Here is a 27337-nt window from a genome sequence, read left to right as displayed (position 1 = left end):
TAAACAAAGCCAGCACAGGGTTATTTTATACCGGCAGCAGTAACAGCACATCAAAGCATTCATGAGTCATGAGTTAAGGCCACTAAAATTATCAACATGGTCTGAACTTCAAAAAGTAATAAAATAGGCTTGATCTTTGTTTATATTCAGTTTCTGAACATTTAACCTGCTCAAGTACCATTTTAGATTTTAGCTGTTGCCATAAAAGCCAAACCTTATGGCAGAATTCTCACTTTCTCATGCAACATCTGGAGCTGAAGCTTTATGGAGAACACAAAATCTAGTGACACTGGCACTTGTCTCGTGCCTTCTGGGATGTCCTAGCTCCAGGTGTTAGGTGATAATGGCACCTCGCTGGAGAAATTTGCTCTAGTCTATGGAGGGAAATAAGGACAGTGACACATTTGCCTTAAACATGTGCATTGTCCTGGTGCTGTGGGTATTCTGGATACACCTCTTCATCTACCCACAGCAGAGTCATCCAGTCATTGCCCTCCCAGATCCTTGCTCCCTCAGTCAAGCCATCCTTACTGGGGTGGCTGGAGTAAAAGGCCACTTCACAGAATGATTGAGGCTGGAAGGGACTTCTGGAGGTCATCTGGTCCAACCCCCTGCTCAAGCAGGTTGCCCAGGAGCATGGGACCATGCCCAGGACCCATGGACACAGGTTGTTGCATCCCAGCAGCAAAACTACTCTTCCAATGGGTTGTCACTTAAGGGACACCTTGTTTCTTAAACAGAAAAACCTGGCAGGAGAATGGACCTTGGGTGCACCAACCCAGGCAAATGGGGGTCCCCGAGTGCCAAGTGCTGGCTCTGCCACGGTGCTCTCAGAGAAGCAGTTGTGGGACACGATTCTGCAGGGAGGTCAGTGCCAGCAGGACAAGCTGCAGGCTACAGGAAGGAGGGGAGGGTGTGAAGGGTGCTCGTGCGTTTCCCATGTCTGAAGTTTTGCCATGTTGGCCTGCAGATTTGGTGGTCACCTACAGGAATTTGTTTTCCCAAGGCTAAAAGAAATAGGCTTTCATAATTACGTTGAAGTGTTGAAGACTGCTCATGCTGCCCCTACTTTCTCTCCCTTTCTCTTCCTTCCTTTGCTCCCCCAGCACTTTTTTGCATGATGAGAGTCTACTTTACTCCCAAAGAGGCATCTGCTTTCAGGCAATGCAAAAGTTAGACAGCTGCCCTCTAGGATGTGCCTGGAAGAGCACAATGGTCAGACACTGACTGTTGTCTTTCCTCCCAAGGAACTGGCCAAATTCTCAGACTCGTGGGACCAACGTGGGGATTTAAATACCTGCATATGGTCAGACTTGTCTTCCCAGAAGAGCTTGCCCTGCAAATCACTCTTTGACGTCATTACAAGGGCCCTCTGCTGAACAGGCCTCTGCTCTTCAGGTGCTTGAAATGAAATGTGTGTGGGCCACGGTGCAGGCTGCTGAGGGAGCCGTCGCTCCCTGGCCCCTTGCTGGCTTCCCCTGCCAAACCAAACCCAGTGCCAATGTTTTTTTCATCACCTTGAATGCATGCCTTTCCCCCAGAGCTTTTGCAAACTTCACCATGACTCCTTTTGCGGCTGGACAGCCAGCCATGCACCTGTTTTCAATCAAAATTTCTTACTGTAGCTCTTGTTGGCTCGGAAATGTGCTTCGGCAAGCTTGAGGTTTCCTGCCCCTGGAAGGAACAACATGTCTCTCAGTGCAGTGGGTTCTCCTGGAGAGATGTTACCCTTCACTGCAGAGGAAGTTGGACTTGCTAAAAGGTTCAGAAACTGAAACAGCCATTGTGGTGCTAAAGATGTCCCAGAACTCTTGGCCTTAAGAGGGATTTTGGCACCAGCGCAGGACATGACTTGGGTCACTGCCATTGCGGCGCACTCATGAAGGCACTTCTCAACCTCTGCTTCTTGTGCCCAAATGTCTGCCTTCGCCCGTTCAAAAGATAGCGTATATAACATCCTTGTTAGGGATAAAGTCAGGCTCTTCAGCTGAGTCTGGGGGGGCCACAAAGCTGAGCTGAGAGCATCACTGTTGCTACCCACCCACTTGCCTCTCACCATTGCCATAAAAAGCCCTCACCGAAACTGGAGGAACACTTACGCACGTTTTCATGTTGGAGGAGAAATCTGCGGGGACAGCAGTTTCTGTACAACAGCCCCTCAATTTCTCAGGGACCCAGACCACTTCTGTCTCCCTTCTGCTTGAACCGTGTTCTGCTAAATCTCCCAGCGAGTTATTTACCAGGTAAATATGCAAACCAGACGTTCATCGTAACATACGGTGACAGTGACTGAGAGCTACCCTGTTAATTGCTGACCCCATTTCTATTTCGGTCACTCAGCACATCCTCTAGGAAACGGATGGGATCAGTCATGATAAATCCATTCTCTGCAGCACCAGATAATCTGTTTCCAAGCTGGGGCAGGCGCTGAGCTGCCCGCCCCGGCAGCAGGCTGCAGGATGGCCACAGGGGCTGCAGTGCAATGTGGCTGCTGCTCAGGCTTAGCCATCAAGAGGAGCAGAGACAGCATCCCAGCTGCTCCATCTCCAGGCTGGGTGCCCAGGGCCAGGCTGTGGAGCTGGGCACGGCTCTGCTCTCCAGCACGGCTGCAGATTAATGGGCACGGCCAGAGCTGGAGGGGCCGGGGGAGCCAGGCCTGTGCCCCCTGGCAGAGAAGGGAGCTCAGGAGGGGAGAGGAGGCCTGGCGCCCTCCAGAACAATGCAGCAGTTTTCCCTCTGGGCAGTTTGTTTCCACTGTATTTGTGTCCCCAGCTGCTTAGCAACTGGATAAAATTGTCACAAGACGCTGGCGGTGCCCTCCCCGACAGGGCAGGGGCAGGGCCGTGTCCCGCGGGGCCGTCTGCCAGGCAGTGTGGCCATGACTGGGAGCCCTGTCCCCGTCCCCGCCCTGTCCCCATCCCCACCACGCCTTGCTTTTGGACATTTTAAATAAACACAAAGACAAAATGGTGACAGGGAGCTGTGGCTCTATGTTCAGCGGGACAGAAGAATGGGAAGTAAGGGGACTGGTGCCTGTGGCCAGCCTGCCCCGTCTCCCTCTGTGGTGTCTAACACCCTCGTTGGGCCCAGGCTTTCTCTCTCCCCCGGAGGCCGAGTCCTCCTCAGCGACATGGACCTCCCTTCGAGGGCCACTCAAAGGGCAGAGGATGAAAACTGGAGTTGTTGGGAGGGCAGTTTATAACAGACTTTCCCTCACAAGTGGCTGACGTGCAGAAGATAGCTGTTTGCGACATTTGACAGCTTTAGTTTACCTCAATCAGCAAGTATTTGTAATTTATTTAAAAAATATTGAAGTTCCAGACATAACTGGGAACATTATAAACTACCCTCAGCGCTCTGATGTGCTTCCAAAAGATGCGCTGCCATTAGCTGAAAAGCACAAAGACTCAAATATTTCCAGGGAGAGGCAGGGAGATGATGCAGCTGAAATGAAAATGATTTAGATAACTCAGCTATCTCTTCACAAATATTTAATTTTGATGATTGGAAGCAACCACAACCGCTATAAATTGGGAGAACAGCCTTGTCGTTTCAAGCATCTCTCCTGCCTGATGCCACAGCACTACAAGAAGGAGGCTTTGCCGGCAGTACGACTGCGCTTCACTTTTTTTTCTCTCCCTCACCTCCTGACCCTTGTAATGCCTCAGGCACCCCCTGCGTTGACACATCAAGTGTTTTGGGACCAGCGTTAAGTCTTGTGGGGATTAAAATAGGCCTGTGACAGAAATGCGATTTTTCTGAGGGAGGTGTCGCTGCCAAAGACTCACCATTGCTGAGCCCAGCCAACATCTGGCCTGAGATTTCAGTAGCAGGCTTTAGAGAGGCATTTTTGATTCTGAGAGGGAGTGGAAGAGCATGCTCAAATTGCAGCCCTGTAGCTAAGTGATTTTTTTCCCCAGTAACATAATTATGAAAAATGCATCTCATGTTCCCCATTAATGTAGCCATTAGCAGAGAGGCAGGGCTCACAGCATGAGCTGGTACTCGCTGAGAAGATCTGTGTGCACAATAGGGAACGTACAGCTCTCATGGCTTTCAGACCACCCTAAGTGATTAGCCCCAGCTCCTGTACAGAACCAAATGCATCCACATCTCATGTCAGAGAAAGCAGCAAGGTCTGTCTTTAAACTGAAGATTCTTGATTACAAGAAAAGAAAACCAGCAAGCCCAGATCCCTGATTCTGGACTGCAGGTTGCCCTCCTGTTCAGGCACCACATGGGCACAGCGCTGAGAAGGGCTATCATGTTCTGATGGGGCTTTGAAGTCAAACATCTCTCACTCGCCCACTCGTTCACTCATGCAAACAGTATAATAATAATAATAATAAAACTTACAGGGGATTATGTAATCCTCCACCTTCAGATGCACTTATTCCTAAGATTACTTTTTCTTTTTGAAGCTGGGTCTTACTCTAATTTGTAAAGGATTTGGACGTTAACTCTAAGATTCTTTGGCATACAGTCAGCAGGAGACTGCTCTGAGTGGGAAGAAAACACTTTGGGGTGTTTTTTACTTAAATGCATGAATTTTCTCTTCAATGCAGAAATTTTTACTTGTGCCCCATTGCTTATATCAAACCAGATTTCTCCAAGGCATCCCCAGCTCTGTGTGAAGACACAGAAAGCTACAGTGGAGGTGCCAGGCATGGAGACGTCTCTTTTCTTCTGCATACCTTGTGAGTATCATTACAGAAAGAAAATATATTACAACAAATTTATATCAACATTCAAGCTTACGCAGTGAACCAGATAAGAATCTATAAATTTACTCTCAAGTATGTGGCCAAATAGTTATAGAATGGTCTAGATTTTAACTCAAACTTTCACAAACTTGGACAGCTGCCTCCAGTGCTGTTGAAAGGGCATACAACCATCACATCTGAAAATCAATACACCTGATGGGGCTGAGTACCTCAGTTCATGAAATACTGCATTAGCTTTCTCTCAGCTTCCAGTTAGCTCCAGAGCATTTTCTATATAGCTACAAGACTGTAATTGTTAGGGAAAAGAAATGGGCATTTTAAACATTGTGACCCTTGGTGTAATTTTTTTGTTGTTGTTTCTTTTTTTGTTTCTTTTTTTGTTCTTTGAACTTAATCTTTACTACGGTTTGATTTTCGTTCCAGAATTGCTCATTAGGTCTAAATGTAGAGAAAATAAATCCCTGTCTGCCTCAGTGATCCTGGACGGTAGGGAATGCAAAGCTCTTCTAGGGCCATCTGTTTCGCTGCAAAAGTTTTAGAAAACAAATCGAGACAGTTGATTCATTATAAAATAGGCACAAGTTATGAAGATAAACATAGAAACAAATCCAGTGAAGACTTCTTAAGTTCCTGGCTGCTATTACTGTTATTTTTTAAGTCAGCGCTGACTATCAATGTCACATGAATAATACAATGCAAGAGACAAATGCAAAACAGCAATAGCTGCAGAGATCAGGGCCTTACCAATGGTTGCATTTAGTTCACCTAAAATGATTATAGTTGGTCTTCTCAAGGCATGGTTGGTATGGGATACAAGCACTGACTCCATGAGGGAAAGGTAGCCCCACGCAAGAGCTCACTGTCTCCAGAGGCACATTTCTCTGAAGATACAGGCAAGCTGTATGCAACTCTGCAGGCTTTTGCTTGTGGGGCATACTTTGGACAGGTTGACAGCCAAGGAAGGACTGAAGGGAGGTGAGATGCAACAATTTATCCCTAAATTAAATCTGTGATGAACATCAAATCTTAGCTTAAACATCCTTCTAAGGAAACCTGGACCAGGGACCTCTGTTACAAATATTTGAGGATGGATTTTCATCCATACATACCCTGGTCTTCCTTTGTTTATAGTCTAGCTGACTGCAATTCATGTGGCTGTGACAAGAGACTTGTTATGTAGCCACACAGAATGCCTCAAAATAAATTCCAAATTGAAAAGTTTTACACAACCTTGTATTTTTAAAAGCACCTCACAGTAATTTGTAACCAAGCAGCAATAAAAATTTTTAATCATTGTAGGCTGTGCTGTGCTGAAACTAAATGCAATCTTATTTTATAAAAGACTGTGTTAACTTAGGGGCATTAATTTCAGTCTACTTGAGAGGCATGTGTGCCCCATCCAAATACCTCTTCCAGTAACAAATCCATTAGAAGGTTTTATCAAAATTAAAAACAAAATGTGATCTGACTGTGGAGCTCCCGAACACAACAGGGCTGGAGACCAGAAAGGGTGGGCGGCACGTGTCTTCCTCCACACAAAAGCTCTGGTTAAGTCTACATCAGAAGGGGACCACAGTTGTCAGGGCAGCAGCCATGGTAGTGATGTCCCAAGAAACTCCTGGCATCCAAGTCAAACTTCTTCAAATGTTCATTGCCAGGTTAATGAACTAATATCAGAAGAAAGATCAAATTTACAGTAAATACTTTAAGGCCCTTCATTTGCATCCCCACAGTCCACATCAGCTCCCACATTTGCTGTTCCAGAGAATTCATTGTGCCTTGCCCCAGGAGACTTTGGGTAAGTATAAAATGCGAGACAGCCCACATGTGTAACAGGGAGACAAAGAGAGCACAAGAAAGTAACAAACCCATGCTGAGAAGCAGAGGATGGACGTGCACAGGAGAAGCTGATGTGAGAGTGAAAGACCTCCCCATCCCAGGCTGGCTGCCTCCCCTTTTCCCCACAGCGAGCTGGCACCCAAGGAAGGAAAAAGCAGAGAAGCCAGAAAGGGGGATGGGAAGCTGTCAGCATGCAACAGGGCAAGGAAGGAAATAGCAAGGAGAAGATGTAATCAGTGTGTGCACTGTAAAATCACAGCCCTGCTGACATCTACGGCAGATGCCCTCTGTGCTCTCATGGCCATGGATTTCACCTGAAGTGTCACACAGAAATATCCCAGTTCTAATGTGAAGAAAAAGCTGTAGAGAAGCCCCATAATTCTGCTAGTGTTTATAAAGCTGTGCACATACCTCTCCTATATTCAGGTTAATGAACTCCTTATTTTTCACACTCAGTGCTTGGAATACTCCTGAAATGAAAAACAGGACACAGGAGCCATAAATACACCTCATTCATATTCATATATAAGTTCCCCATCCCACAATGACAGTGGCTGTGCCTATGAGAGGGGGGGGCTGGCGCAAAGTCTGGTCGCTTGGGGTTGCTTAGAGGTGGTAACTACTTTGAAAAATGAACATGCAGGAGGAAAAGTCTTGCTGACTTCAGGCCTTTGTGCAAGTCTCTCTTCAGGACTCAACTGGAAGCGGGTGTCTAAGCACTCAGATTCGGATGCTTTGAAATGAAGCCAAGCAATTTGCATCTCTTTATATATCTGACTGAACTTTTCTCTCTCAGTAGTTTAACACTTCTATTGCCCCAGACTGAACCAGGAAATAAAGAGAAGAAAAAAAAAAAAGAAAAAGAAAAAGAAAAATATCACACAGGAAAGTTGATTGTGATTTTCATCGAGTTGAGTTGAGTTTGAGGTTGAAGCCACACTGATGATCTCTTCAGACATTTTACCTGTCTCTACTACTTCTGCTCTGCAACAAGGGAGACCCTGCGTGCAAATGAACTGATCCTAGGGTGCCTTGATGGGAACCAGAAGGGATACAGGGAACCATATCTTCAGCTAGTTCAGCAGGAATTGAGGGAAATGGTGATAGTGAGTGTGAGTACTGGGGAGTCTAGGGGCTCGACCCAGTAGGACACACAACAGCTCCACATTTTTACAAATGAGATTTAGCTACAAGCTGTCTGGGCACCATTGCTCTGATGGGTGAGCCACAAGAAAGGCTACAACAAGGACCTTGCCAACATTCTTCACATGCCTTCTGCATCACTGTGGAGTTTTTGAAGCAGGCTTTATTCACATGGGGAAATTTTCCGTCAGTAACAGAACATTTTTCATTTACAGGGGAAAAGCTATTCTAAAAGCAAATGCTAAACACAATTCCATTCTGTTAGCCTTTCAATCTACACACCTGATCTCAGATGTTATGCAATATGCTTGGTGACAGCAGAAATTGGATTTATATTTTTTTTTCCAAAAAGGAAGAAATCCCAGAGGAAGAAGATACTCACGACTTGCATTCTCTAAGCGAATCAAGCAGTTCAGAAAATCATCAAATTCAATCTGGAACTGTTCATCAGAGTACCGTAGGACAATCAGCTGCAACAGGTAGTTGTTGAGTTGATATCCTTCCAAAACACACACACATAGGAAAATTGAGCAGCCTCATAGGCCAGGATGGAATCTGCAAATCTCTACTAACTAATCTTGAAAATCAGTTAATGGGAGAATGTGCTATGGCACACATCCACACAGAAAGTGATCTGACTGCAAAGTTTTTAAAGCTTCGAATGAATAAGTATATATGAACCACAAATTTTGCGGTCACTGCATATGAGAGACTCCTTAAAATGTGAAGGGATTTCTGCAAAACTACGCGCTTTAATAAAAATACTTTGTGATGAAATAGAAACCCACTGATTACTCTTTGTAACAAACAGGTTACCTGCAGCTCCTCAAATCCTCAAGTGGACCTGGGCTCTGAAATGTTTTGTTTTAGGGTCCAATCCTGCATGTGTTGCGATAATTAGATGAAAGGGCCAGTGGCAGCCCACACAGACACACTCCCAAAAGTAATTCCTAAAAATAACCCACTTCCTCTCCAAGACAGCCTAAGGAACAGAAATCACTGTTGCCACTTCTCCTTGGAAGTGCCATGGCCCAAGGACCATGGGGTGCTCTGCATTGGGATGGTGAGCCCCACCAGGATGACTGGGCAAGACTCTTCGCCCATCAGCCCCTCACTTGCTGCTCCCAGCCCCAGGTTGGCCATGCTGCTTCAAACCCTTGTGGGCACAAAGAAAGCTAAGGTTGGCTGAGAAAGTGTTTTAACCAAAGGGAAACCTGGTCCTACCTACACCTCTCTGCACCTTTGGAAAGAGGCTTTGCCAGAAGTCCTTTCAATTTTCCCTCTAGGTCCCAAGGTCCTCTCTGTGGTGTATCCCTCCTCCCAGTTAGGGCGCACCCAGATGGTGTAATTGCTTGCATACTTCTTTGCCTACAGCAGATCTGTCCAACAGGTTTCCCAAAATAAAAAAGTAGGGCTTGTCTTACCTGCAGCTTTGAGAGCACTGCGGAGCTCATAGGAGGACATGGAGCCAGATTTATCAGAGTCAAACAGGAGAAAGATATTCTGTTATGAAAAGAGCAGATGGAAAGTTCAGTATTTCCACATGAAAGGAGCACAGATATGACACACAAAAGCAAGGTGTTTATCTCTAACAGTGTGGCACAAAGCACTTAAGAAAGCCGACAAGATCCATGGTCTAGATCCATTCTGATTTTGTAACTGAGGAGCAATTTGGGTCCCAATTCTCTGTCATATGAATAGGCTGTTGTGAAATTGAAACAAGTACTGCCAAACCCAATCTTTCTGATATAACGAGTTGCTCTTCATAAAAAATTCCATGATTTTTTAAAAAGTAATTTTATTTGGGAAGGATATACTTTTATTTGTCTTCTAGCTTCTCTCTCCTGAGGCATTCTCTTAATCTCTTTTCATGTTTTTCTGTATGATCCTGAAGGCTAGAAAAAAATTGTGTAAGATGAAGTCGAGATTGTCCCTTACTCATTTGCTTCTAGGTATAAAGGATCTAAACATTCATTCTGCAGCTGAGAGGTCTGGTACAACTGGTTTGAATTTTGACCTAATATTAAATAATTATTAAACTGGAGTTAAATTCCTTTGTTTTAATGAGATGACAAACACGATTCGCCCTTGGAATATGGGTTAAATTGAGCTGTTGTCACATCCAGCTTAAATTTTTCCATCAGATATATGTGCAAATCTTCTTACAGAAGACAAGGATTTCTCAAGTCTCCTTGTTCAAGAACAATGCATCTTTTGATAAAAGAGATATGACATTAGGACCCAGAAAAAGTATATGTCATTTCTGATGGGATAGACAAGAAGCAGAGAACTGCATATTTTAAATGCTTGGGTGAAGCATGAATTCAGAAAAAAACTATTAATGACCATGAGGAAACAATTATGATGTCTTTATTTGAATATTCAGTCTGTGCCCTGATTCTGAAAGTCTGCTTGTTTTTACTGCCATATACAGTGGCAGGGAAATGTGTTTAAAATTAGAATCAACTTTCCCAGACTTCAGTACTGTTGTCTACTGAGAGATCGATAACGGCAATGCAGTGACTTATGAAATGATTGTTTCCTACTAGTCATGAATCATCATTTCTTCTTCTGTGCAACAGTAACAGAAACTCCTTAAGTTTCATTTTTATTGGCTTCCTTGTTAGTGTCCATTACATTCTTTGTCCCAAACGTAGTTGATTTCCTTACAAAAATCTCTGTTATTTCCAGAAAACCATTAAGGTTTAGCATCATGGAAAGCTAAGAATGCCTTTGAAGATCCAAAACAAGCCCCCATACTTTTAAAACTTTTGTTTTAAGTAAAAAATTGTGGCTTGCAAACACTCCTGTCTCTATTTTTGTCTGCATAAACATAATAAACTACACAAGATATAGCTAGTAAAATGGAGAACCAAATTGAATGCATAATGTCACCTACTATCCATTTCTTCAGTTTTTCCCAGAAAACTTTGAACTCACTGAATTCCAGAGTCCCATTGCCGCTGGTCTAGTAATTTGAATTAAGGAAAATGACTTGTTACATAAAGAGCCAAATTCTGAGTGAATTTAACATTGCTATCCCTTTAAACATATAACATTACGTTGGCCGGCAGGCCTACGGTGCTGTTGAGCATGATATTGGGATTTCTCATGAGGTGCAGCTCATGACTGTGGCTGTGATACTTGGGGAACATTATGTGACACAAAAACACAGCTGAGCTCCATGCAAGTAAGAAAGACAGATTGTTCTAAGGCGAGAACAGCTTTAGATGTAAATAGCACATAAATGATTCAGAGAATTAAATTACCTGATTAAAACAAATTGCTACTGTACTCGAATGAGTTAGTCAACCAATGTGTTATTCAGTATTGTTTTCTAGAGACCAGGCTCTACTGCAATGTCTCTACCAAAGATTAATGGGAGTTGTGTGGTAAGGCTAGCAAAATCTGGGCTTTAAAGTCTGCAATAATCATCTGTATAGTAGTGTTGAGAGGTGGTGATTAGATGTGCCTGAACTTCCCTCTTCCTGATGTGTGAGGGTCTTAATACTTATTGTGCTGAGCTACTGATGTCCCCCAAGTTTGCATTCTCCTTCCCCTTTACATCTTACTTTTCAAGACAAAGCCCTCTCTCCCATGGACACTAGCTCAGCAATTGTTCACAAAGGCCAACACGTGCCCACCATTATTTAATAGCCCACCATTTTTTAATAGCATGCTGTTATTTAAGCACCTATACTGGCGATATTACTGAGGGCACTCACAGATTCCAAGGACATGACCATTCCTACAAGAAGTCTGTCTTTATAGCCAGACAGGTTCTTCTTTCTGGTTCTCATGTCAATACTTCACCCCAATCCCCACCGCCACATGGTGACTACAACCAGGGAATTTGGTGGCATGTGACGTGGAGGTGACTTGCCAGCATCAGCTCAGGCTTCCATTTGTGTCATTTTGCTCCTCCATTGTGCTCTAAATGCCACATTCAGAGTGGGATGGTTCTGTCTGCATTCCTCATGCTTCCAAAGCAGATGAAGAGATGTCTCCCCACTAATTCAAAACTATGCAGAGATTTCCCTGAAAGCATTGCAAATCATGGAAACTATTTGGTTATATCCTAAATAGTAAACCTAGGATTGCTGTTATGCTCCGGGGTCAAGTGTAGACCCTGGCCCTGTTCCAATACCATGTAAGGATGAGATGTGAACATGGACCAGCTCCCTACTGAAGCTTGGTTGCTGAGGGAGAAAATATGGGACCAGTCCTCTGTTTCTCATTGGATATGGACAGTGACCGATTTGCACTGAATTTTAACATTACAGACATGGCTTTACCAGAATACAGTTTTGTCTTTTTGTCTGTTTTAGTTTTGTGTTAGAAGTTGTTTGAGAGCATGATACCTTTGCCATGGACTGGAACAACAAAAGGATAAGATAAAAACTTCTTAGCTTAACAAGCTTAGCTTGTTTCAAGCAAAACAAGAAACAAGTGTTAGATACTTGTCTTGTCAGGATTGATACAGTCTTTGTTTTGTTTCACGTGTGGAAAAAAAAAAAGCTATCAGAAAAGCATACTGCCAAAACCAGCTCTACCTGAAGAGAAGCCATACTAAATTCAACACCAGAACATTGCAAAGGATGAGTCTGGTGGAGAAGTACCAGGGCTGTGGTTCATCTCACCTAGTGTCTGGGCCATCATTTAGCTTCCCTCACAGTTAGGCACATTGAGAACAAGCATAATTACACCATCCTTTTCATTATCTACAAAGGAAGTCTAGAAAGCTAGCTTAGATGTATACACCTACACCACAAATGCCTAAATTTGGACAGACAAATCTCACCCACATGTCTGCTTCCTGGGGTTCCAGGATCTAGATGAAAGACCAGATTTTCCAGATTTTTGTCTGGCTGTAAAAAAACCCACAGGTTTGATACCAGTAATTTTCACCAATCTGTTCATTCTTAATTTTCTGACCCAAAACTTGAATGCACCCCTCTCTCTGGTGAAGTCTACTCTTCAGACAACAGTTTGGGGTTCTCTCTTCCAGATCTTTTTCAAATAAATCACAGCTTGAAAAATGCACTGTCCTATATGTAAATAATTGAGATTTACAAGTGCTTAGATTAAAGCATCTCCCTCTGAAGTCTGCAGTAGAAAATTGTCTGTCTTGAAGCTCCTAACACTAAATTTCTTAAGTAAAAATAAGGATACAACTTTCACACTTTTTTTTCCTGTGGACAGTGTTCTTCCAGGACATAACCCCACCCATTTCCAATATACATAATGTTCTGCTATGAACAATTATATTCAGTATCTGTTTAGCTTCACAAGTACTTATTTGAAAGGATACATCCATAAGAGAAATGATGTTTCGGCATGAGATGAGACTTAACTTCTTGAATTTGATGTCCTTTTCTGCAAAAGGACAACAATAAGACAGAAGTCATTGGGCAAATCTGCTGTTTGTAAATCCATAGCAGAAAATAGGACTTTATAAGTATAGATAGCAGACTCGTAGACCTCATTGTGGGAGGACCTGTAGTGAGCAGAGCCGTGAGCCACATCCGGATCTAATTAGTCCCACTCCCTGTTTCACCAGAGCAGAGCAGTAGTGCAATGTAGAATCGGCTTCATTGAACTGACATGGATCATGCTGGAGGCAGGACACAGTTGAAGTTAGATCATGGACAATATGCCTACCCAGCTCTGCCCTGGCTGGCTGGAGGCCACCAGGTAAGATTTTTAACACAGCCTTTACTTTCACATTTGTAAGTGAGCTTAATGGCAGCTTTTATAAAGTTCTTCACAGCCCTTTGCTGCATGCCACTGAAACAGTACAGACGTTATCAGCACTTACTGTTTTTTAATACTGCATTCAGAACATATTCAAGTTCTTCTGCGGATACCTCCATGTCCTAAATTAAAAAAAAGAAAAAAAAAAAAAGAAGAAGAAAAAAAGAGCAGCATCTGTTACTTGAGTGTTTCTGGAATCAGACATACCAAAAACCTCAGAAAACACAAACATCACCCATCTGTACGTTGCTGCATCTCAGGAAAAGAGAATCATACAGAACCCAGAAAAGGATAAAAAGCAAACAGCTAGCAAAATATTGGAGTGCTGCTGTGCCGAAGGCTGTCTGAAAGCAATCTCAAGATGGAACCATTGATTTGAAGAAAAATATAAATGCAGCTGGACACAGAACTAGGTCGGCTCCCTCAGGCTTGAATTCTAGCTTTGGTCCTCTGGTTTGCTCAGTTGGGACTGTGCCCTTTTCCATCTAGATATAAGGCATGGTGACATCTGTTGCCTAAACAGCACACTGCAACTAAGCTTACTGCCCCCCAAAATACAGCATTTTTGCTCTACCTGGCCCCAAGTAGGAGTAGAATTCTCTCCTACTGTCTACGTGTTATGACCTACGAGGGTTTTGCGCTCACCTCTCCTGAGATCTTCTCAAACAGTGCCCGGAACTGTTTTTCTTCCTCAGTTTCTTCAGTTGCTTGTGGACTTGGGTTTGGAGGCTGCAACATCAACCATAGGAAGACATTTATAAGAATTGTAAAACATGATTCTCCTGCACACAGCTCCACTTTGCATTAGGGGAGCACAGTATACCTTACAATAGTATTGTACCTCTGGAACATTGTTATGCTTTGACTGCAGACCTCAGGCCTCCCAAGCACCAAGCTTCCTGAGGGGATTCTCACCCTTCATTTCCTTTGCCTGGGGAATTGCACAGTGTACCACTGCTTTGGCTATCTCAAAAATAAGGGCACCTGTCCTGGAAAATGCCTCTCCTCTCACTTCACCCCTGAACCACTCTGCTTCCAAAGTCCTTGAACAACCCAGCCCAATGAAGCTCTTCCCAGAAGCATCATCCAGGGGCCTCTGGCCTCTCTTGATGGCAGCAGCTGGAACTGGCTGTGATTTGGTGCTCTCCACAGAGTCAACCCATGCCTGGGAGCACTTTGAGCCAGCTGAGAGCCTCAGTGCTGGTGCAGGGGTGTGGAGCCCAGGCCTCAGTCTACACTGATGAGAGATGCCACCACGTAGGGCCATTGCTATAGCTGGGGTGACCATGCAAACAGAGAGCAGTTCTTGTGCCAGAAAACTGGGGAAAAGAAGGCAACTAACAGAACAGCACAGAATGCAAAGAATTAAGCTTTGTTTTCTCTACCAACAGAAGATGTAATACAGGTGACATTTAGTGTACTGTCACCCTGGTGACACTGCTTGGCCATTTACACTTATTTTTTGACCATATCCATGTTCATCTCTTTCTACTAGTCAAGTTCAGATGCAGTCCCTTAATGACACCATACAGATTTACTTTGACCCTGAACATGGCCCTGAGATCCTAGAAATGGAGATGTTCAGTTGCTAGCTGGTCCCTGGAGAAGGATTTTAATAAAGAGGGACTCATGGGATTATGATTTAGCTTGTTTCCATGGGAATTCACACTACAATCAACAGATTATGTGCAGGAATACATTTAAATGGGAGCTGACTCAGATTCAGCTGCAATTAGTACTCAGCAGGCAGGCCAGGTCATCCAGGAACAAAAAGAATTTCACTAGGTACACACGTATCAAGCCTTCCTTCCCAAACCATGAGGATATTTCTAGGTTTGTATGTAAGACAAATGCAAGCCTGTGGAAATACTCTTGCTCCTTATTTTTTCACAATAAATGGAATTTTAATAGCTACGAAAGGCCATCTGCCTCCCCAGTGCTAAGTGGGGTACTTTCGGTGCACCTGTGGTGGCTGAGACCAGCTTCTGGTGCTGTCTGACTCTGACTGCCTTGAAGCAGCTGCAGAAGCATAACGATTGTGATTTTGATTGTTACAGCTCTTTTACCATATTCAGCAGAACTGAATGTTTCAGTCACTCACACAAAGCTGGCAATTGTGGAGCATTCCTGTGAAATGAACATGTTTTAGCCAAAGACAGTAAAAGCAGTGTGTGCTGGCTTCTGCTGAGCTCTCCTCTTGCTATTTTAACTCTGTAGACTTACCTCAGGGAGATCAATGGCAACGTTTTCATCTAGATCCCTGGGGAAAACAAAACCACATTCAATATCTGAAGATGTTCAATATCTGCTTGGTGTGGAAAGGGCACCAAGTTGCTCATTAACATTTTCCAGAGGCGAAAGATAAAACTGCATTTTTTTACTGAACTGATTACATTTGGGTGAAATTCATCAAACAGATTTTTGCTTTATTTAAATTTTGGCATAAGCCATTAAAACATACTTTAAGCAGGACTCTGTGAGGGCACAGTCCCTCTGTGTGCTGTCTGCTAAAGAATTAATCTCATTCTGTATTCGTTATGCACACTTCTTCCTCAATTTTTAATACAAAATTGATATGTGAACAGACTTTGTAAGGAAGCACTGTTGCACTCACAGATTACTGAACAAGCTGAGTAGCAGGCAGCTAGCAATTCTTCCCTGTAAGCTTCCAGTGGATTCACCAGGGCCCCGATTTCTCTACCTCCTAAACTCCTCTCCAAAAAAAGCCAGATTTAGCAAAAACGGGCAAATGCATCTGCAGACAGATTTTTTTTCTAACCACTATGAAGGCAAACAAGCCTTCACCCAACTCAACCTCACACAGGAGGTGTGAGGCACAGGAGGGCACACTGCAAACCAAAATCTCATTTTCAGACATTTCCTTTTTCTCCTTACTAAGCACATAAAAATTCCAGAGAGGGAAAAAAGCAGGATCTTCCCACCCCAAGACTCTGCTGTAGGGCTGGACAGCTGGCAGCCAGACCCTTTCCAGGATTTGGCAGCCCCATGCAGAGGAGAGCACCAGAGGGTCCTGTGCTTGCTGCTGACTTACTCAGTGATGGCCTTCTTCTCTGAGAAGATCCTCAGGCAGAAGTCTGCCTCCTGGTGTGGCTCAAATGTGGTTGGAACAAGGATGTAGTCACCTGGCGGCAGCTTGAACCTGTTGGATACTTCCCTTAAATTGATGTAGGTTTTGCTCCTGGCCTTGGAGGCGTGGTACCTGAAGAAGTCTTTGTTCAGGTGTCCATCTCCACCGGGGCTCTAGAGGGGATCGAAGGCAGCATTGCACTGGCTGTGGTGTACTGAGGCCTACCCCTGCCCTCTTTCCAGTCACAGACCCAAACTCTCCCTGGCACAAGCCTGACATCCAGCTGCAGTGCTGACTGTCACACCCTCACCCAAGCACTTGCAGCAATCTAGCTCCTGCTTTACAGCAAGAACCTGTTACCAGGGTTTCTCTCTCACCCTGAAGACAGTCTAAGAGGACACTCTAAGAGGACACTAGGACACTTCCTTCCTGCTTAAACATTCTCTGCTATTAAATATCACAATCCTAGGTGGCATGTCACAGAGTGATGAGACCTCACAGTTGACTTCTGCATGGAGAAAGCGCCTCAGAAGATTTTCCAATTCCAACCTCACACAGGGACAGGAACCACTCTGTGTGATGAGCCCCACGAGACTCATAAGAAGCAACATTCCCTCTCTGCAATCCAGGCAGGGGACAACACAGTCATGGGGCTGAGGAGTTTGTCCTGGTTACCCATGGGACTCCTAAATCCTCCTATGAAAGGACTCCATCCTAACCAAGTCAAAATTCTCCGTGGGGCTTGATGTAACTCAGAAGAGCATTTTAAGAGCAAGGGCCCTAAAAATATCTGATGACTGGCAGTACTACAAATCCAGAGAAAGATGGTAATATTGATGGGGTGGCTACTGCACACATTGCAAGAGCAATAGAGTACCTCGTAAATAGAGTAGCCGATACTTAGCATTTCAGCTCCAAACTTCCTGAGTTTGCGGCGATCCTTTTGCATCAGCGCTGCAATGAATGTGCAATCATCTTGCCCATCATCTGTCTCTGTCAAATGCATCTTGATTTGTGGATTTGTCCAGAAAGTGTCTGCCAATGTAAAGAACACCAGAGCATTTCTTGCCTCATAATAATACCACCACTACTACTACTAAAAAAAAAAAAAAAGTAGACAAAAAGGACAATTAAGCTGAGGTTTTGCTCAAATTTATTTTTTCCATTAGTTGTCATGCTTCTTTCCACTCAGCTCTGCAGAAAATTAGCTGAATCCCAAAGTTCTTCATGGTGTTAGGTGTAGAAAAGATTTTGGGCCCGATATTTTATTAAGTTACCATGGTTTTAATAAAGCTGTCAGATGGAATTTTGTTCAAAATACATAGCTACAATGATTCCATAGTGCTGGTGCCAATGTGGAGTAACACAATTCAGATCCTTGATGCTACTTCAGAGCCACATAAACATGCTGTCTGAGCTGGGTTTTTGTCTCATTTTACACTTACTGCTGCATTTTAAGTGGTTTATTTGGAGCCAGTCCTGCTCATGCAAATGTAAGTGAGAGACAAATCAGATCCAACAGACTTGTGGAAGAAGAAAGCCTCAAGTTGGACTGTATTTGTACCTTTGGCTGGTTCCTACTAGCTGAGACTCAGCTGGCCTGACCTGCATCCACAATCCTGGCTATGGGTTAATAGGAGAGGTGCCTGAGGGTGGGTAAGGACTTCTGTGCCTGCTTCTCACTTTCAAAGCTGCATCTACTTACCTATAAAGTTTCTGCATCCTCCTGCAGTAGACCCCCGGACCCAGCTCCCCTCATGGATGGTCACCTCCCACTTGTGGGCAGTGCTGTCTTCCAGGGCATCTGGAGTCAGGTTGCAGATCTCAACTTTATCAAAATGCACTTTGAAGTCTTCAAATTTCATCCTGGATGAAAGACATGGAAAGGAACAGGCAATCATTAACTTCAGTGAAGGATACCCAGGGCCAGACCGCCCTATGTGGATCTAAATACCTTCAGTGACTGTGGAGATATGGTGATGTACACTGGGGGAGAAGTTGCTTTCATTCATTGTGGTGTGAAGCATAAGCAACCCTACTGTCTCAGTCTGATTTTGACATTTCTTACACCTTTCTTTTTACTGTAACTCCACTAATTTTATTCAGGTACAGTTGAGTGTAGGACACAATGAAGTGACACTGGAAGAAAACCTACTGTGGAAAAAGATACTTGACCATCCCCTTCCCCCAGGCTACTATATCCTAGTCCTAAGATCTGCATCCACATTGATGGAGAGCCAACCAAAGGATCCAGGACTCTGTATGGCAGGAGCCAAGTCTGCCTACAAATCATCTGTGCATTCAACATCAGCCCAGGACAGCACTACAGGGGACATGTGGCAATGGATTAGTCAGGCCATGGTATGACTAGCCTGTCCACAATGCAGCTAAAGTCACGTTTGGCCTTCTGGTAAGGTGCCTAGGCTCAAGTTGCTCACCCTCCTCTCAATTATGGGTGCATGGGACCTTGTCCTAGCAAAACCATATGCCAAACAGAGGGACAAAAGGTACATTTGGGCTTAAGTAAAGGCTCCAGCCAGCCCTTGATGGTGATAGACACTGCTTCCTGCTACTGTGTCATACATATTGCAGCATAATTATTTAAAACCCAAGGTGGATACATATACATGGCCATGGAAAGGAGGAAGCAAATGCCAAATTACAGTTATTTCTGAGTTTCTATGCTGGGCTGGTTGAACCTAGCCTACTCAGCATGCTGAGAAGCTGATAAGCCATGTGATTTTAAGCTAGCAAGTAAACTGGCAAAGAGATACTGACAGACCTGCTGGCTGAGGAGCCTGGTATTCAGGACTGAGCAAACAGCCAGGAAAAGGGACAGCTGGAGCCAGGCACCCAGCTGGGCATGGTATGCAGCCATGGGCTATGGGAACAGAGCAGAGAAACTGCTCTTCCCTGACATGAACTTCTGTAGCTATCCTTTTTCTCTGGTGACTGATGCATAACAGCAAAATGGAGTAGCAGGAAAGAAAAAGTTCTCCACGACCACATGTGTATCTGTGGCAGAGGAAGATAGGACTCAGCTAGCCCTTAGCACAGCTTACTGGACAAAGCTAGTTCCATTTTTATGCTGTATAAGGAAGAGGTGTCCATGGCAGCATTAATGTACACCTGCTCTGGGACGTTTTACAACTTGTTTTTAGGGTGGGAAGAAACAGCAGGACTTGTTTTCCTGGGATTTGTCCTCTTTCTCATCAGCTGTTCTCATATAATGCTAGCCTTGCATGCCACAAACACTGCTAATTCTCACTGCGATGCTCACTACACTATAGCAGGGGCAGTATAGCAAAATCTCTGTCTCTTGAGTGGTTCAGTTTCCTGGCCACACTATGTGATTTTGGGCTCTTTGGAAGCATGCTGCAAAGCAGATGAAGTCCTTGCACTTTATGGGTCAGATTTGGAACCTAAGAGATAAAACACCTGCTTTGACTTCTGTGCAGCTGTCCTGAATTTGCACTGGTAAAGGCAAGAGAAGACTCTGACCCTGTGATTTTAGCAGAGAAGAGACTAGGGTGAGTGAGAAGCTGATTTCTTAGTCAACAGCAGGATGCCTCCTTCCTATTCAGTAGAAGCACCATGTCATCTGCCCAGGACAGATCTGAACTGCAAAAACACAGCTAAAATATCTTCGGGATAGATAATGAGGTCAGCAGTCCCTGAGTATGTTACCATGAAGATTTTCTTTAGTCCTCCCAAATCCAAAGAACAGAAGGGAAAAAAGGTCTTATCAAGCCACTTTTTCCACCTTGGCTGCCTTACCCCATGTATTTCTCCAAAGCCGTGGTGCCTATCGGCACTGAGTGAAGCCACTCTGATGACATGACACTTATCCTGCTTTAAATGTCCCATACCTTTCAGTCAAATTTCCCTCCCTGCACTGCCTTTCCTCCTGGCCTTCCTGTTCTACCTAGGATGAAACCAAACACAATACATGAGAATAAACAGGTGCATTTCCTCTTCCATTTCTTCTGTTTCAATTAACAGAAGTGAGCCTGTGTAGGAGAAATGAACATAGCATTGTATGCACTCAGCACATGGAATAAGCCGGGTCCCAAACTTGTAGCACAGCTACAGAAATTGTTCATGAATGCACAGCAGGTCTCCTGAGCTTCCTGTCACCCTGCAGACACCTGAAGAAATGATGTACCAAGGGAACATCATTTGGTGAGTTTGCTGAGGGTGAAACCTGCCATTAGGTCTACTTCAGTACAAACTGGTTGTGACCAGCAAGAAGAGCCCTGTTGTATCTGATGTTATATGCTAAGCACAAAGATAAAATGTGTGTCATGGAGAACACCTTTTGAACTCTTGAAGACCTAATTACTTTGCTACTCACTGCTTCTAACAGCAGGTTTCAAAACACCTCACAGAGATCACCCCAGCTTTCTAGGGAGGCAAGCAAAGTCACCACCAGGAGTGGTGAACAGACTAGCTGGAAGTCCCCTGCTGCAGAAGGAGGAATATAGCTCATTCTCCAGCTCCTCAGGTAAACTGCATCAGCAGGAGGAGCAAACTGAAAGCTGGAGAGAAGCAGCTCTGTTCATCTCATTCCTCACCTGACCACTTTAATGTCTTTAGGGGCACACTACATTCACTGCTCATGCAAAGTCTGTCCATGCAGCCTGATGGGGGAACCACCAAGGTGTGTCTCGTGTCTTAGAAGGAGCTTAGAAAGGGCAAAGGGGCAAACACTCCTGAGAGAAATACACACAAGTCAAAAGACATTAGGACAAATAAGTCTGATGGACTGGGTGGAGGGTTTAGCTGGTATCAGACTTGCCTGACTAGTTCTGGAAGCATTTCTTAGCTTCTGCATATGATTTTTGTCCGCTTAACCCCTTCAGGGAAAACTTCAGTCCTGATGGCTTTTGTTTCTGCTCTCAATGTCTGAGACGCTGTACAAGGAAGGCCAACATTTGCCTGGGTGTGCTCATATTTCTTCATTTTTACTGACCTTTTGAGGACTTATTTAACTATGAGCTTAGCTCTGTTGGACAGACAACTTTCTGATGAATTTCATTGCTCATTTGATGCCTATTTACACACCTGTATCTCCAGTACAAAGCCAGGCTTTAAGCCACACCCTGTACAGATAGATGTGCTGGAGGAACTGGAGTTGCAGGTAAGGTCTTTGCCTCTTTTTTATTCATCTCTGAAAACCAAAAAGCTCAAAACCAAACAAAAACCCACTCAAACTTTTTGAAAAAATGGAAATGCCCTGCTGCCTTTTGCTGTTAGTAGCAAAATAACTAAAAGATATACTATGTAAAAATGCTTAAGTAATGGATCAGTCACTGGACCTACTTCCTTCCAGAGCTATCAGAGTGTGAGATAAACCATTTTATGTGATGTAATGCTCCGCATCATCTGTATTAGATCTCTTTCCAGACCAAAGGGTGAACTTTGGTTTAACTTAAGATCTGGAATCATCTTGCTGAATACCTCTCTGGATTTACCTCTGTGTAAACGAGATTAGCATCTGGCCCTGGAAAATACGACCAGACACACTGTCAGTAGTGCACAGCGTGGCTGATACGGGGTGGGGTGGGGGAATCATGTGCAAGTCAGCCATCTGCTCTGTCTGAGATAGTGAATTTGGCACGAAGAACACTTCACACTTCTAAAGCAATTGCTACTTCTTTTTTTTTTCATCTTTTCTTAAATCTTTCCATCATTTCACACATATCCTGGTGTTCTTGTACTTTCTGTAACAAGCAGCAATGCTTCTAAGCGCTCCTTCCCTACCAGTGTATGACTAACATCAACCCTGAAGGCATTTCATAGGCGCTACAGTGCAGTACAATGCTCCCTTCTGTAGTGTGCGTATGTTCCTGGTAAGGATTTAAAGGCTGTTACAACCACGGGAGACACACAGTATTTGAAATATGCTAATGCCATTAACTAAACTGACCTTCAAAAGACTTTTTGTTATTAAAATACACACGTACACACACAAAACATGCAGAACCTGCTTCCTCCTACAAGGAAACCAAGCATTTGCTCACTCAGAGATTTCTTCCTTGTCACCCATTTTGGCCACCAGCACCTCAATTTCTTACAGGAGTCACGCTCTAAAACCCTGTGGCTTACCAGAACTCTCCATCATCCAGTGCTGTCTGAGACAAGCGTTTCTGCTCTGATGGGCTGACCAAACGCCACTCCAGAGAGCTGCAAGAAAACAAAGCCAAGCTTTACTATGGGTCTATGGCATTTAATTTTCCCTGGCCCAGAACAACCACCTGGACAGATCAGTAGGCTGCTCTTCATCCAGAAGTGTTTTATTTGAGCAGCACACATAAACACAAAGGCCTTTAAGAGGTTTCCTGAACCCTGCTGCCAGTCCACACAGAGGCAGAGACCCAACTAATGTATCTGGAAGCAGGACTGGGACAAAGATCCTAAAGCTGCCTTAGAAGAGTCCTGCCTGAGTTATTCCCTGCACTCAGCACTGGGACTGCTGTCAGGTGGTGGGATTGAGTAAAATATGGTTATCATTAAACCACAAGATTTTTGTAAGTCACACTCCTCCTTAAATCTGTTTGCCATCTGTAGCACCATCTCCTCTTTTAGGTTTCTCAGTAATTTAGGGACAGATGTTTCTACAAACTTGACTCAGTGGGAACCGAATAGGCTCTTTGCCCTGTACAGAGAGAATTGCTGGAGTAACTGGGACTGCAGATATAATCTTTGCCTCTTTTTTACTCACCTCTACAGATCCAGCTGTAGCAGGTCAAAACTAAACAAAAAACCACCAAGACTTTTTGGAAAAAAATGGAAATGCCCTACTGCATTTCCAATTTGATAGGATACACAGGGCATTTTGTGTTAGGTTTTCAATTCCAGCAACCATTGCAAAATGTTATTACAGATTCCTCTAGCCACCTGGGAGCCCCTCTGCTTTAGCAGGGCTTTGTACTGGCATTCAGAGCTCCAGAAAACCTCCCAAGTGCAGTCAGAGCTCCACTTTGCAGATACAGCATTTTCAATAAACGACCTGAACTGTCAGATGCCTGTCCTGATCTTAACCTCTTTTTTTTTTTTTTTTTTTTGAGATATAATCATAAACACAACAAAGTATTTGAGCTGATGTGAAAATATTTCATTTATTTACATTCAAAGGCATGCTAGAGATGACTATGTGTCTCAGCAATTTTAAAGGCCCAGCCAGGTTATGGTTCTCCTCTACATCTGTGTGAATAAGAAAAAACTCAGTAGAGGAAAGTGGAACAAAAAGGAAGTGATTTATACGTGTAAAAATGTATCAGAAAGTGTATGTTTGGGATGGGAGGGGGGAATATAGTGTTATTTTTTAATGCATACATTTTTTTTCTTTTGTATTATTTATACTTCATTTAACTTAGTAGTAAAAGCAGACTGGTTTTCAGACCAATCCTATTGTGTTTCTGTGTCCTTCCATAACTTTAGCAGGTACCACATAGAGGGTATCACCTGTCTTACACATCTATAATATAACTTGCAAAGTTTTTGCCTATTCCTAATATGTTTAGAAACACAGAACAGTAAATGCAATGACAAACTCGTAAGACAGAGGGGGTAATACAAAATTGGTTTATAGATTACCTGTAGTAGGACTAAATACAGATGTTATGTTACAAGTACTACAGGAACTAGGTTGCAAAAAAATAGAGAAAATCACACCAAACATATAATATTTACTATTGGAAGTGTCTTAGAATGAACATATCCAATTTATATTAATGTATATTTTTGCTAATACTGGGTTTTGGGGGTTAAACATCCTTGACAGTGTCAACTGAGCAGCCTTGAAAATATTGAGAGTGACACACCAGTATGGCAGTAATACCATTAAGCACATGCAAATTCTTGATTTAATTTTTTTGTGAAATAACTGTGCCTGCAGAAAGCTAGATGTGGAGCAGCAGCTTGATTTTTGCATGGCCTGTATGGCACAGCGCACGCACTTGTCACTCCAAGGGCCATTCCACTCCACCTGTCCCCAGGGGTTCCTTATCCTTATAAGCCGCACTTTCTGGCCCCGATAGCTCACCTGAGGAAGAAAGAAAAAGAGAAAATGCTGCATGTCATTAAGCTGGGCTAAAAGTGCACTGCTACAGAAGGTGTGGCAGGGAAAGATGGATGAGAATTTGGATAATTCCCCCAGGATAACGCCTCCCATTGCCTAAGGTTGGGGGACAGTCCCTTGCCTTTTGACCAAGTTTCTCCTTGCCCCGTGCTGCTGACACAAACCACAGGAAACGTACCTCATCGATGCCAGTCACGGAGTAAGCGTGGCCCTTTATAAGGCCAAAGGGGGTTTTGGCTTCTGACTCGGCAGCACTGCTGGTCTGTAATATGGAAAAAAAAACGTGAATACCTCTTTTCATAGTGAGATCTGAAGCGGTGTAACTTGGTCCCTTCCAGCCATTATGTGGGAGGTCAGTGGCTAACCAGAACGGGGAAATGTGAATAGGGAAATTGTCTTTCTGCTCCATGCAGGCAGTGATGGTGCAATGGTGCCCTTTGAAAGGGAGCTCCCTAGAGCTGTGGGGATTTCTCTTTTGGAGCACTATACAGAGGGAAAATAAGGTGGTTCCTGGCTCAGATCCCTTCTATGTCCCTATGATTTTGTATCAACACCATGCACAGTTCCAGGATATCGACCTAAACTGCTATTCAAATGTAGATTGAGTCAGGTAAGGGATGGGGTCAGGTGTCGATATTTCAGAGATTTCAGTACCTGGAGGGATAAATCTGATGCATTCTAAGCTCCAGCCCCTGTTTACAAACTGACTGACCCTGAAAACTTTCTTGAATCTCACAAGACCAAATAGATGTTGTTGCAGAATCCAGGAATGAAGCAAATCAATTTTTAGTCTGTAGAGCCTTTAAGTCCTCACAAAGCTATGGCTGGTTTTAATGTCAAGGGGCCAAGTAAGACAGGAAATTCACCTTCCCCAAGTGCTCATACTAACATCATTATTGTTTTAAATCCAGTGGCTGTCACCTGCTGAAATGTGATGAATCTTCTTTTGTTTTTGACAGCTGCACTAAGGACCACATCGATATCACATATCTATCAGTTCACAGCTATTATTTAGAGAGTTAAATGTATATCCATCTAATTGTTAATGATTTAACCACCCTTTAAAAAGTAGTTTTTTTTTTTAATGCAGAACCACAAAACTAAGCTGAGAAAATCAGACCCCATTTGTTACTTACATCGATAGAGCAGCCCACCATTGAGCATCTTTTCAGAGCTTTCTCTAGGATTTCATAGAAATTGTCAGGAGCCGTTTTAACCTCATACATTTCTCCTACTCCCCCAGTGAAATCCTCCATGGCTTCTATTGTGCTTCCTCCTTTCAGAGCCTCGTAGCTGCCATTCAGCCTGGAAAACACATGCTAACCGTGAGACAGGCTTTCAAAGCACAGAAGGGCACTGAAGAGTTGTGCCCCAGAATGTACTCAGGAGATATATGATGTATATTGGGATACTTCTGCTTTCCTTGCTAATTACACTTTTAATGAAATTGTTCCTCGATATTCTTAAAGCCTGGGGCTTTTCTTTTATTAGTGTCAGTGACCAGGTTGGCAAGGACTGGATATCTTCGCATATCAGTGGCTTGTTGCCTGCCAAATCAGTTAAAAATCTAGAGTTGGCCGGAACCATCATCTGAGGTCTCAGCGGGGACACAAATGGTAGGATTCAGGCTTTGATCCAACTCCATTGCTAACAGCTAGGGTTGTATCTAATGCTGTGATGGGAGCTGGATGAGCTCACAAGCTCTTTAGATTAGGGCAGCAGTAAGTGCAAAAAAAATGAAAAATAGCTTAAAAAAATATTAGATAGAAGCTGTTAACTTGAATTGTGTATAATATATGTACAAATTATAAATCATTTATGTATAGTGTGGTACACTAGACTTACTTGGCATAGGCTTTCTCTAGTAAAGCACTCCAAAATTCGTTGTGTTCAGCTGAGTGCAGGAAAACCAACCGGCCCTTGAAGGTGGGTAATCGATCATCAATCACGACATCCAGCCACTCGTTGTGCTGCCAAAACTATTTAGAAAAGATGGAGCATGAGTTGGTTGACAGCATGACATTTCCTGAGTGTAGAAGATTCGTGTCCCAATGCTTCTAAGTGTCAGCTAGTGACAAGGATAGGCTTGCTCAGAAATCGTATGTAAACCATTCCTTCCCACTCTACCATGCTAGACTGCTCTGAAGGAAAGTCAATCTGTCTGAAAAAAAGTCTAACAGAGTAAATCTGCACCACAGCTCCTTAGCTGGATAATGGCACTCATATGGTCCCCAGTGAGTCACATACAAGTGGTCAGTAGGTGATTCAAACCATCTTCAAGATACGTATTACAGACCACAGACAAAATCTTGTTTCATCTTTAAGGCTTTACATCCTAAGAGGAGTTTGTGTGGAAAATGTGAAATGATTTCTAAAGCCATATTTCTCTTCATGGAACAGAAGTGCCTATGCTTGTGCATGTGGGAGGTTGACATAGCCCTCAAGATTGTTCCTCAAAACATGAACAACAGATTAAGTTCAGCAATCCCCCCGTCTTTTTTTTTTTTTTTTAATGTTTCCTCTGGAATAAACCCACAACCCCGCCACAAACCAGACCACAACACGCAATGACCAGCTGCCCAGAAATGTGGTCATGCTGTGCCAGATTTTCATCTTACCTGGAAGTGAAATATTCCAGCATAATCTGGCCCAAAATTTTGATCCAGTGGTACCACTCTTGCTAGTGTTTTTTCATTCAATGTGAGA

The 27337-nt window shown here is 43.6% G+C and overlaps 1 protein-coding gene across 1 annotated transcript in view; it reads right to left on the bottom strand.

Annotated features, from left to right (window-relative positions):
* The window catches only part of CAPN9 (calpain 9), a 31495-nt gene continuing 4158 nt past the window's right edge, over positions 1-27337 (bottom strand). Inside the window, exons 2-18 of the mRNA XM_068676825.1 lie at positions 26477-26610; positions 25768-25936; positions 24810-24893; positions 24510-24595; positions 22657-22734; positions 18254-18414; positions 17426-17583; positions 16513-16721; positions 15684-15720; positions 14106-14189; positions 13525-13582; positions 13018-13082; positions 10606-10674; positions 9131-9209; positions 8089-8205; positions 6975-7033; positions 1-6391 (exon numbers count right to left, since the gene is read on the bottom strand). Of these exons, the coding sequence (XP_068532926.1) occupies positions 6365-6391; positions 6975-7033; positions 8089-8205; positions 9131-9209; positions 10606-10674; positions 13018-13082; positions 13525-13582; positions 14106-14189; positions 15684-15720; positions 16513-16721; positions 17426-17583; positions 18254-18414; positions 22657-22734; positions 24510-24595; positions 24810-24893; positions 25768-25936; positions 26477-26610 (1674 nt within the window). The 3' untranslated portion in view covers positions 1-6364. The remainder of the gene's footprint in view (positions 6392-6974; positions 7034-8088; positions 8206-9130; positions 9210-10605; positions 10675-13017; positions 13083-13524; positions 13583-14105; positions 14190-15683; positions 15721-16512; positions 16722-17425; positions 17584-18253; positions 18415-22656; positions 22735-24509; positions 24596-24809; positions 24894-25767; positions 25937-26476; positions 26611-27337) is intronic.

The sequence above is a fragment of the Anas acuta genome, chromosome 3, assembly GCF_963932015.1.
Source record: "Anas acuta chromosome 3, bAnaAcu1.1, whole genome shotgun sequence".
Lineage (NCBI taxonomy): Eukaryota > Metazoa > Chordata > Aves > Anseriformes > Anatidae > Anas > Anas acuta.
The sequence above is the reverse complement of the archived record's forward strand: the minus strand, read 5'-3'. Positions and strand labels throughout refer to the sequence as shown.